Source organism: Stigmatopora argus, chromosome 16 (genome assembly GCF_051989625.1).
Source record: "Stigmatopora argus isolate UIUO_Sarg chromosome 16, RoL_Sarg_1.0, whole genome shotgun sequence".
NCBI lineage: Eukaryota > Metazoa > Chordata > Actinopteri > Syngnathiformes > Syngnathidae > Stigmatopora > Stigmatopora argus.
In genome coordinates, this window is record NC_135402.1 from 3,688,479 (window position 1) to 3,701,364 (window position 12,886).

General features: G+C 42.0%; 1 protein-coding gene across 1 annotated transcript in view; it reads left to right on the forward strand.

Annotated features, from left to right (window-relative positions):
* Positions 1-12,886, forward strand: part of lamc3 (laminin, gamma 3) — a 52,060-nt gene that overhangs the window by 13,303 nt on the left and 25,871 nt on the right. The window contains exons 4-10 of the mRNA XM_077622555.1: positions 2,992-3,122; positions 4,010-4,176; positions 6,130-6,318; positions 7,615-7,735; positions 9,873-9,971; positions 11,129-11,265; positions 11,854-11,973. Coding sequence (XP_077478681.1) covers positions 2,992-3,122; positions 4,010-4,176; positions 6,130-6,318; positions 7,615-7,735; positions 9,873-9,971; positions 11,129-11,265; positions 11,854-11,973 — 964 coding nt within the window. The remainder of the gene's footprint in view (positions 1-2,991; positions 3,123-4,009; positions 4,177-6,129; positions 6,319-7,614; positions 7,736-9,872; positions 9,972-11,128; positions 11,266-11,853; positions 11,974-12,886) is intronic.

Consider the following 12,886-nt stretch of genomic DNA (forward strand, 5'->3'; position numbering starts at 1 on the left):
TTAACTTTCACATTCCGGTTGGCCGTACAGTACGGCAGCCGCGACTCGGCCAGCAGTTGTATGAAGAAAACACTAATGATTCAATTAAGATTCGAAGGCTATCATACGTGTCTGCTTTAACCCCCTTTTTAACCTCCAGGACCGGATGTCGTCTCGGCTCTGGGGAAATGCCCTCCCTTCTCAAAGTTAATCACTTTTCATTTAATTGCTTAATGTCACTTTGCCCCAATGTCACACCCCGGTTTCAGTTCATTTTACTTCCTTGCCAGTTTTCGGAGAGCCAAAAGGAGACACAAAGAACCAAATAACTAAAACTTTAAGTCGGACAATAGCAAAACAATACCGACGTAATCGTTAATAATAACTGCCTGTCCACGATGACAATATAAGCCAGCCACTTTTCCCCAAAAATATTTTTTATGTCTCCTGATAATGCAATTGGATAAGAGGGAAACCTAACAAAAGATGTGGCTTCATTTAAGATATCTAAAGATGTAGCACACATGTCAAAGTGGCGGCCCGGGGGCCAAATCTGGCCCCACGCATCATTTTGTGTGGCCCGGGAAAGTAAATCATGAGTGCCGACTTTCTGTATTAGGATCAAATTAAAATGAAGAGTATAGATTTATATTAAATTTCCTGATTTTCCCCCTTTCAAATCAATAATTGTAATTTTTAATCATTTTTTCTGTTTTTAGTTCAAAAATCATTTTGTAAAATCTAAAAATATATTTTAAAAAAAAGCTAAAATAAACATTGTTTTAGATCTATACAAAACTGAATATTCAGGGCTTTTAATCCAGTTCTTTTAATCCATTTATTTAAAAAATTATAAATATTATATCTAAAATGGCCCACATAAAATCGAGTTGACGTTAATGCGGCCCGCGAACCAACCTGAGTCTGACACCCCTGATGTAGCCGATAAATGGTGAGTGAATAAGATTATGACCACATCAGAATCTAAATCTAAATAGTTTTTCCCTTGACCATAAATGGACCATATTTGCTTTAAAAAAATAATCTGGTTCTGCACCACACAAGACGAACGATTTCCTATTGTTGTAACTTCTTTATCGTTATTCCGCGAATTAACTTATCGTCCGGCAATGACGGTGCTCGACGTCGAATAATAAGTCATTGCCAGCCATCTGGCTTAAAAATGTCTATGGCTATTAAGTCTAAATATGATAAAGTCCATATGCAGATGCAATTTTCCCCCGAGATTGTAATTTGTTTTGACCTTTCCGCGGACACAATGCGGCGTGTGGGTGTGCATCTGCGAGTCTTTACAGCTGCTGAGTGAAGTGTGTGTGAAGTGTCTGCGTATTGCAAAGTCTTCTCAGCCCTAAGGCACAAGTGGCGGAGCCACGGAGGGATTAAAATGCTAATAAAACAGGCGGGATGCATTTGCAGGTTTTTAAGCCTCATGAAATATGCATGATGCCCCGTGAGGCTGGCGCAGAAGACGCCGCACGGCTAATGCCACTGACACCATCGTGGACATTTTTTTATGTTGTAGATAAATGTCGTTTTAACCTCCGGCACTATCTCTTCATCTATTTGCCTACCTACCAAATTTCTACAAGCATCTTTATACCAACCAACTCGCCAGCTACGACTGATTTCCCACTCTAGTTCCAGCCTACCGACCTACAAAACTGAATGACCCAACTGTCAAAAAGTGATTGGACAGGACAATGATATCTAAATTGCCACCTGGTTGACAATGTAAAGGAAAAACTAGAATTGCTCAATTAGTAGTAGTTGATGCTCAAGGGGCATTTTTTTTGCAGAATGTCTTTTAAAATGTGTGTCTGCCGTACAATTAGACGCTATTTTTGCGACTTTCGTTTTTGAAAACATAAGTGGAGGTGGCGGCCAGAGTGTTGCAGAACACCAAGTGTGTTGCCAAGCAGACACTCTGAATCAGAACGCCGACGCGTCTTTCATTTTTAATTCCCTTTTTCATTATGCCGTTTACTTGGAATTCATGAACAGCGGTGACCCAAATATTTGTCCACCATGATGGATCGTCTGTCCCTGGCAATTTTGGCCAAGTTGACTGTGTCCTGACCTGTAAACAAAGACTGTCTTTAAAGCTTAGGTGCTGTTTTTTTTTCACTTTATCTGGCAGTAAACCACAGGACTGTTTGTGGAAATCTGTTATTACACTGATTCTTGTCAATCATCTGGAGCAATCATTCTACTAGTCTACTTGTTTACTTGTCTGTTGGACACTTTAGTGGATGTTGAGAAGGTCCTGAAGGTGATGAAGTGGGAAAATGCTGTTTAGCATAAAGGAAGCCAAAATTTGCCTTTGGGGTAAATGCAGTAGGTGGTCATTGATTTTCCAGCCTGTCTCCATTGGTTCAGTACAACAAAGTCTTAGTGCTACTTTTGAAAGACCGCCAAAGTAACAAACTAGCCAGAAATTAAAGTTTCTCTTGGATGAGCGACTTCAATTTGTCTTCCCGTCCTTTACTCATCTAAGCAAATACCGGCCGGCTTCAAGTACTCACCTTTTTTCTCCCTCGCCTCACTTTTATCTGCAGCTTCTTCTTGTTTACCCTTCCCTTGTTTGTTTACCCGCCTGCACTTTCTTGTTGCTCCATCCTGTCTTTACATTTGCGCCAGACTCAGAGGTGCTACAAATCATATCAAAGTGGTGAGCTTATAGCATAAGCACTATCACAATTCACACTCACTTCATTTAAAGGCCCACTATCACCTCAGGAGGTACTTTACTGAATTCGATTGGTTGGACTTCACTCAGCCACAAATTGTAGTCCTTATCTTTGTAAAAATAAACCAAAAAGGGGCAAAACACAGTTTCGCTGTTGGCCAGGATGCCAAAAGAACCAAAAAAACGGGTTCTGTATTCATCGCAATCAGACAATTTGCCAATTATAATTATGAGGAGATCCTAGGAACGAGGTCCCTCTACCCAAAAAGTCCAAAATCCATATTTTGTATATATCTGTTTTGCAGGAATGGGTGACGGCAACCGACCTGCTCGTCTCGCTGGACAGGCTCAACACCTTCGGCGACGAGGTCTTCAAAGATGCCAAAGTGTTACGCTCCTACTTCTACGCCATCTCGGATTTTTCCGTGGGGGGCAGGTAATTGATTTCTGAAAATGTGCATCCTTTAAATCAAATCTCAATTCACGTTTGAGATGTTCAACTGTAGCTGCAATCAATCCATATGTGTCAGTGGGAGTCGAAACTGCAGTTGTTTACCACTCTCACTGACGAGAGAGTAGCGGGCGGCACCTCAGTCGGCGCTGGTAGTCCTGCTAAGTATTTGAAGCGAACCCTTCAGCCCAAGTCTCAAATTGATCTGACACCTGTCACGGTTGCTCAGTCTCAGCAAAGCAGCCGTGGCAGATCGCTCGGCAATGTCTCGACACCTGAGGGAGAAGACCCGCGTGACAACTTGGTCGTCAACCGACACGTGCCGGTTTCGCAGCACTGTCATCATCTGTGCACGCCCAGGTCAACACTATGACATTATGATAAAAGCACATGCGATGCACGTACATTAAAAACAATTGCATGTTCATACCTGATGTGTCGTTCTGACACTTTTAAAGGTATTCCACTACTGTTGACAGCCACGGCGGCAATAAGTGAAGCCTCAGGCGAACCGCAGTGGTGATTTGACGCGTGGCATCAGTTATTTGACAAGACGGTTTGCAGTCTCTTGACACAACCTGCTGATGCTGTCGCGACATAGTGGACACCTCCGGGGGTGCCGTTGACAGCTTTACACATGCAAAAGGGCCAACGCATTCGAATTTTGACACTTTTTGATTTGGTCGATGTTTCATGGGTCAGTTTGTTGTCGAGTGTTCAGTTCATTGCAGTCAGATACTGTTTATTTCAGAGAAACCTTGTTGGTTAAACTCTTTTTGGAATAGTTTGGTCAGGTGATTTGCTGCCTCTTTCAAATGGCGGTCAAGTCATAACCCGTTTCTTTTAACGAACTGAACTTCTGTCACCTTCAGATGCAAGTGCAATGGTCACGCCAGCGAATGCATCGGCACGGATGGCGAAGGCTTGGTCTGTGCATGCCAGCATCACACGGAGGGCGACGACTGCCAAAGATGCCGGCCCTTTTACCAGGACAGACCTTGGGCACGAGCCACCGGGGAATCAGCAAATGAGTGCTTACGTAAGTTGTCTTCGGTATCGAACGCCAAACTTTACAATGGAATTTTAGTTGTTGATTCAACATGTAGCCTGCCCTGTCTCCACCCCAATGTAATATGTGACGTTGTAACTGTCTCGGTTGGGCTATTCAGATTTTTTTTTTTAGTTGTGATTAGAAAATGTGGCTTTTACAACTGCACTCCGTGCGCCCAGCTTAAAAGATGAAATGAATTTAAAAATGAATCAAGACCGCTGTCGTACATTCTATAAATATGCAGGAATTCTGGAACACACTGTACCTTTGAAGTAGCATCTGTGGTTTTGTGTTGACGAGTAAATTTGATGTAGTTTTGCACATCTGTTTGCCAGAGGCATCAGCGATGTGTGTGTGTGTGTGTTTGTGTGTGTTTGTGTGTAAATTGGAGTGTTTATCAAGCTTGGCTCATCACACTTTGACGGAAGGCTGTCAAAGACAACTCGGAATTGGCTCGCATTGGATGAAATCAAACCATAAATCCTCTAAGACTAACCCCCCCCTGCCATCCCATTCAAGTTGCAGCGGCTTTAAACAAAATTGGGCCTTAATCAGAGATGTCTAATATTAAATAAATCATTAAAAAGACAGAATGTGTTGGGCTGTTCTGTGTATAAAAATCATGTTGCTTTACTTTTGGGCAAAGCAATATTTTGGCAACACACTACTCTGCTTTTTTGGGCTAATTATCAGATGGTGATATGAAGGAAAGCCTTTAATTACACAACGTTAGTGTTTGATAAGACAAAATTTATGACACTAGATTTTTGGCCAAAGGGGGAAATATTTTAATTAGTGAGGTTTTGAGAAGGAAAAAAACAATGTAGTCCTTTTAATCAAGTTAACTTGTGAAGTGAGTGTCATACATTGGTAGTTAGTTTCAATGGTTGGATCATTTGTTGTTTGTTTGCTAAGAGAATGTGCTTTTTAGTTCATTTGTTGTGTTTAAGTGCATTTCCAGGCCGCAAAAATGGTGCATGTCAAGGGGGTGTTAAAAACCAGACTAGGCAAACGTCCACCAAACAAACCTCCAAGGAGCCATCTGGGGGCAACGCTTACTTCCCGCTGGGTCAGGTTATGCAAATTAAAAAGTGCTTTAAAAAGGCCAATGGAACTCTGATTGGCTACGCTAAGAGCCTCTGAGGAGACGTTCATTCACCCCCTCCCTAAATGCGACGACAATGTACACGCCTCCACGCATGGCAGCCTGAAGAAGTGTAGGGCTTGTGGATATTTTCACAATGATGCTCCTTGCTATGCACTTGATGTTTGTTCATGCCGCCTCAGGGCAATTGGACCAAACGTTGCCTCTAAAATCACAGGAAAGCCCTCATTTGAAAACCATAAGGGAATCTTAAAGGATGAAGAGTTGTTGTCTATTGCGAGTCCGTCAAAGACTTCTTCCAAGTATAAGTTCAAGCAGACAACGGCTGTTGTTGTGAGGCAGCCAATGAGAGCCCAGTAGAGTGTAGTGAGGTTCTAAAGTGAGAATCAATGCATTTACCTTTTGGGGGATTTCTTAAATTGGATCTTTTTTGTATCTCGAGGCACTCATTTGCATATAAAAATCTTTCATAACTTGAAAATTTCGTACCTAGAGTCATTCGTAAGTAGAGGTCAGACTGTATTTGTTCAATAAATCAATCCATCAATTAGTATGTGGCCATAGTACGTATATAGTCGTACAACAGAGAGATACCAAGAGCTGTGATCATAATAAAATGCCCCTTAGGGTGGTTGGATAAAAATTATGGGAGGATTTGCAGCAATGGCGCTGCCTTATCGGCTGACTAATTTGGTCTTGTATCAACACAAATGACACTATCTCAGATTTCCTCCCCGACGACCAACTGGTTCCTCATTAGGCCCGTGTGAAATGAGATTAGCAACCAGTTTGGAACCGCTCATCCAATTCCACAATGCGCTTTTCACTTTTTCCAGGTTGCAACTGCAGCAGCCGCTCGGACCGCTGTGAGTTTGACGCGGATCAGTACCGCAGCACAGGCCGCGGGGGGCGCTGTCTGGATTGCCGAGACAACACGGACGGAGCCCACTGCGAACAGTGCCGGGCGAACCACTACAGAGGGTCACCTGACCAGCCCTGCCTGCCCTGCAACTGCAACACCAATGGTAAATCCTAGGGAAATAAATCTGCAATTTTCAGGCCATACACGATATTTGCCGATAATCCAAAGTTTGCCACCATTCTATTTCGAATGGGGGCACTTGTATTTCAATACAATTTGTGCTTACAATCATACCTAGATGCGTTTTGTTTGGTTTTTTGATCATTTTGGTGCTGAAAGATTTCCAAAATGTGAATGAAAAGCCTTATTTTGAACCAAACAGCATATCTAAAAGATGACCTTGCTAATCCATACTTTCTTTTTTTATTGATTTGATTGGATTGTTGCTCAACCAAGTTCGTAAATTCCAGTTATTTAACGCTAACATACATCTAACATTGAACCCTAGAAAAAATAAGCATCAATCTTATGGTATACTGTTTTACTTTGACGAAAAGTTGCCTCTAAAATAACACCACATACTCCAGTTCGAAACCCTTAGAACACGTGTGTCAAATTGGCGGCCCGGGGGCCAAATCTGGCCCACCGTATCATTTTGTGTGGCCCGGAAAAGTAAATCATGAGTGCCGACTTTCTGTTTTAGGATCAAATTAAAATGAAGAGTGTAGATGTATATTAAATTTCCTGATTTCCCCCTTTTAAATCAATAATTGTATTTTTTAATCATTTTTTCTGTTTTTAGTTCAAATATCATTTTGTAAAATCTAAAAATATATTTTTAAAAAGCTAAAATAAACATTGTTTTAGATTTATAAAAAACTGAATATTCAGGGCTTTTAATCCAGTTCTTTTAATCCATTTATTAAAAAATATATAAAAATATTATATCTAAAATGGTCCGGCCCACATGAAATCGAGTTGACGTTAACGCGGCCCGCGAACCAACCCGAGTCTGACACCCCTGCCTAGAACCTTATTTAAAACCCAAATTTGAAACCACAACTCACTTTGGCCCTGGTCCGAAATATTCCAACACTTTGATCTCATGTGTAAAGTAGTTACACATGTAAATGTCCTTAATGCTAGAACAGGATTGCTGACTTTGCCATGTTATTCCTCATGAGTGCGACTTGATTGTCCCGTCTATCGATCACCCGCGATAACAGACTCCGCCGCCGGTCGGCATGCCCCAGTCGCTCTTTTCTCTCCATTAACCCGAGTGGGTGGCGTGTCCCCATCATTTCCCGCTCGCCTGGCCGCCTCTTTCCCTAACACAAATCCAATAGCAGCTGTTCTGTTATTCTCAGAATTGATTAAGCACGCATCGATCGTTCATAGCCATAACCCTGGCCATTTTCTCCCTCCCCCTCTTTACGTCTTCTCTCGGTAACGACCCCAGGTTCGGCCGGTCTGCAGTGCGACGGCGAGGGACGCTGTACATGCGGCGGGCGAGGCGTGACGGGGGACAAGTGTGACACGTGTCGCCCGGGTTTCCATTCGCTGGGACCCGGTGGCTGCAGGTGAGCAAGAGCAAAAAAGAGCAGCGTTATCAGGAGGGCTGACCGACATTTACTATAACCTCATTTCTAATACAGTGGTGTCTTGATTCAAAGATTTGAGAGAGCAAACTGTGGTTTGAAATGATTTTATACAAAGACATTTTTGGTGGATAGGAAAGATTTTTTTTATAAAAATGAGGCGTTAAGATATTAATGCCACTTTTAGAGCAGATCATGTTTATAGTCAGACTACACACAACACAAAGAGAATTAAACATTTAAAAAGACGTCAGCTAATTAAATACAGATGCAGCACATGGTGGAAAGTTACGAATTTCATAGGGATGTATTCTTTATCCTCTGTGAAGATTGATTGTTATTGCCATATTCACATCTATTGATGCAACCCTTGCTCAAATTACCCAAAATGGCCTCTTCGGGTCAAAATAGCTGATTTGCCTTGACGTTTTGCTGCCTACCGAATATCAGGTTGATAATAGAAACGAGCTGACCTTGCGTCAAGACAACATTTTCGCAAAAGTTGACTGCAGAAATAGCGTGAGGATTACAAATGTTGTTTGTTGACAATGTTCAAACGAACTGCAACCGTCCGTGTTTTACATTAAGAGGAACCAAGCACTATGCACAACAGCATTATCACCTGCAACACGTTCGCATAAGAGCATTAGTTAGTGGATCACATTAGCATATTTTTAGCTGCACATCCCGAGTGAGGCAGCTGAATATGGACCACTTCTCAAAAAAGACAAAAAAAACCCTTCTAAAAACACCTCGCTTCGCCTTTCCCCTGCTGACTCCCCTCACACACACACAAACACACACACACACGCACACACACATACACACATACACACACCCGCTGCGCTGCGGTTGCTAACTCGTCATAGTGCACGTGCGTGTGCGTCTGAAGATGACCTCTGACCAAACCTGCTTGTTTCCATGGCGACTGCATCCATCATATAAACTTCAGAAGCGAGATTGAAACACGGGAGAAAAATGTGATCCTCCCATGTAATCTGCCCTGGCCGTAAAAACCAACAAAAACAACAACATCATTTATTTCTAATCTCATTTTTAAATGTTTAGCCAAGATCATTGCAAACTCAGTTTGCAGTGTCTCAGGTCTAAAGTAAAATGAGCAGTTCCTCGATTGAACCATAGACATTTCTTTTTTTACCATAATTTTCTGACTGATTAAAACGGTCATTAGCTTTTTAGCAAATCTATGGATTCATTTAACAGTCTTTTTATATTAATGTCTCATTGACTGCTAAGTTTTCAAGATCGCTGCCAGTTCAAATCGACAAAACTATCTTTGTGTATCATCATTTTCTTATGAGTATGCTTCATTGTGGCTTCACTGCGTGAGTGCATGTTTCTCTCGAGTTTGTATTCAAGGTTGATGTTGGCACTCCCTGACCTACAGTTGCTGGAGAGAATGTTAATAATACTTCCTCTGTTGATTAGCAGTAGCAACATTAGAAAAAAATCAACATTTCAATGATTTTTTTTGTTTTTCATTGTGTAAATCCCAGTATATTGCTATAATTTATCATAAACCACGACTCCAGTAAGGCAAAACACAAATAGATGGTCGTATAAATAACATAAATAACATTACACATGCTCGAAGAACAGCATGCCGGTGCCACAAGGTACAGATTGTGTATTGTTTCCACTTGCTTTAAATCAAATCAATGCAAAGACTGATTGCATTTGGGTATTATTCTTTACATATTGTTTATTTGTTGCTTTATTTTCACAAATCCTGAGTGGCCGCTAAAATTAGATAGAAAGACACCTTTGGCCATTTATTACATAGATTAGATTTCGAGAAACACAAGAGAATGCAACCAAACACACACAAACACACAAACACACACCGTGCTTTCCATCATAGATGCTGAAAAATCAGGCAGCTGAGCAACAGTGTGAATTATTCAGCCCACTGGAGCAGAAACAAGGGGGGACGCTTTTGCTGGGAGATAATTAAATTATTTGCAATAGCGCCTCTCATTAATATTAGATTTGCTGTTCCAAACAAAAGCAATCAATCGCAAAAGGCCGTCAAGCTCTTTTTTTTTTTCATCCTGTCTTTCTTTTGACTCACTGTAAATTTCTCATATCCGATCCTCAGACCGTGCGAGTGCGCCCCCGGTGGTAGCGTGGGTGACTGTTCGCCACTGGACGGTAGCTGTCGCTGCAAGGATAACGCCGAGGGAGGACGATGCAACAGGTGAGGCACCCGACGGATTGGCCTCTCCAGTCACAATTGCTTCGAGCTAGCTCATTCATTGGCTGATTTTTTTTTTTTCAAAACGCAGTTTCCCTTCCAATCGTTTTGAGCATTTTGACTGATCTTTCAAGGCCAACCTACTTTTGTATTCCATGAAAATAACTGAACTTGAAACTTTATTTTGCTGACGGGTCTGATTGCTTAAAGATTTTTGATATACCATATTTTCTCGCATATTAGCCTCCTTAAAATCGCCTTGAAATCATAGAATTTTACAATTTCTCGCGTATAAGCCGCCCCCTGATTCACAATGTTCACCTCCATATTCATGGTTTTAATAGTTTTACTTAGAAGGGAAAATGTTAAGGGTGTGGACAAATTCAAAAAGGAAGTCACGTGACCAGTACAACCAGGAAGTGTGTCCGTAGCGTTCTAGTTTTCACCAAGTCTCCAGGTGCAATAATAGCATGAGATACACATTACGCCGGTATCAAGGCTGATATTTTAGTGATCGACCGCAAGACCTTTGATCCGCCTTAACAACTGTTGGGATGTTCTGACATGGTAAGGTGTTGGAACTTCGATATGGTAAACACTACACTGCAATGGCAGGCACAAGTACCTGAGTTTTTATGCAAGATACATTTTTTTCTTGAATTTCATTCATAGACGTCAAAATAAATTTTATTTTCCATTTTATCTGTTTATCTTTTCTCTATTTTAAAATAAATGACCGTATTGGCCGCATTGTCTTGCGTTATGGGATTTTGTCTTGCAGTTTTGTGCATTTCAAGTCTAATTTGTGCACATATAAGCCGTACCCTTGATTCAGTCATCATTTTTTTTTGTTACAAATGCGGCTTATATGCGAGAAAATTCAGTACTTCCATGAAAATAACTGAACCTGAAACTTTCTTTGGCTAACAGATCTGCTTGCTTAAAGATTTTTGTTAATAGACTTTGATATAGTGCCTGTCCTCGCATAACTGGCTTTGTTTGGGTGGTTCTTAGTCCAAAGATAGTAACAGTTTACCTTCTGCAGATCGCAATTCAACACAGCTGTACTCGTTTTGGACCCAAAATGCTCCAAGGCGACCTTGATAATAGGATCAAACAATGTGGAAAAAAACGTGATTCTCACTAAGCGTGTGACGCAGGTGCAAGCCAGGATTCTTCAACCTGCAAGAAAACGACCCGGGCGGCTGCCAACCGTGTTTCTGCTTCGGCCACTCGCTGGCCTGCTCCTCGTCCAACCACTTTGCGGCCGTCAACATCACTTCGGATTTCATGGAAGGTAAACTATCTACCCGGCCAGATTCTGTTTGACATAAACTCGACTCAGTGTAGCATACCAATTATATTTGTTTGGATTGGAGCGAAGCCCCAAAGTGGAGGACACGGGAAGTCTGACATTTTTATGTTCCAAGCAGACGTTTCAGGGTTATTTTGGTCTTTAATTCATCTGAATTTTGAATAGTCGCCACGAAATAAATGGATGACTTGAAATTCTTTGGAAAGCTGTACTTGCCATCAAGGACAAAACTCAGATCTTGTTTGCATTTGCAGTTTTACTCAATAAATTTGGTAGGCGCGTTACACAATTGCACCAATAATAAAGTCTAAAAAGGCACAGCAAGACTTATCCTTTTTATATGAAAGCAGTCTTTATGATCTCATTTTAGCATCCTAGTTCAAAATCAAATTAGCCTAGATTTTGTTGAAATAGTATCAAATTTTAAACACAATGAATAAATTAAAAACAAAACTAACCTAATGCAGCCATATGGAACAAATGAGAAACAAAACATCTCCGATTGGAAAAACTGTTGGGATTCGCATCCCACGGTAAGCTTTGGAAATAAATGTATTTTCTTGGCTCCAGATCAGGACGGCTGGCTGGGCGAGTTCTCGGGGGGCCGGCTCGAGCCCCTGCTGTGGAAGGAGGGCGAAGTCTACTTACTGCCTCTCTCCGAGGAGGACCCCGGCTTCTACAGGGCCCCGGGTAAGCGTGATAAATATTGGACTACATCCTCTGCCGATCATCGTTCCGGCGGAAGCGTTTCAGTCCGCCGGAATGTGATTTTCTCCATTTGGTGTCTTATTTTTAGATAGTAAACCCCCTTGTCGTAAATATGTCATTTATGCGGGTTTTAGAACGGCGACTGTACTGCTCACGCCTCGTTTCCGTTGTTCCCGAGATTAATTGCGGTATTTGGCAGCAGGTCGCACAAGCCATATTTTGTCCAACCGCCCTACCCCTCCCTCCGTCCCAATCCTTTATCGGAACCATTAGGAGATAAGGGAATAAGCTGGCCCCCGCCGCAGGATTTAGGGCTCATTTCTATCAGCTTCTCCGGCAGCGAAGGCCTGATGGATTTGACCACGTTGGAGAGGCAACAAAGTGGAAATTGGCTTTGCTGCCAAAATGGCTTCTTGCTGCCAAAAGTGCCGGCCGGGACCCCCTGGCGGCGCCTCTTCGTCCGCGGCCAGGAGCAAAATACTTTGCAAGCCCATTAAACGATGGCTTCCTTCATCGGGGTTTTGCCCAAATTGTGGCGGCATGGCGGAGAACGCCGTGAGACCCCCTCATGGGTGCGTTGACGGGCGTCATTTGTTGTCTTTGGGAGGTCACGAGTTTAGCTTGGAAATAATGAGGAGGATTATTTTTCTAATACTTGCCCAAATTCCCTATCATAATATTGAACTTTACTCCCTAAACTCATTCGGTTCTTCACTATTCGAGTATTTCAGGCGATTCCGATATTACTCAAAAAGTATTTTCCGTATTTTCACGACTATAGAGCGCATCGTATTTTTAGCTGCAGTGTCAGTAACGAGTGCTATTTCTGTATTTTAAACACAAAAAGGACGCACCGTTTTTATAGACGCAGCCAGGCATGGCAAAACATACACCG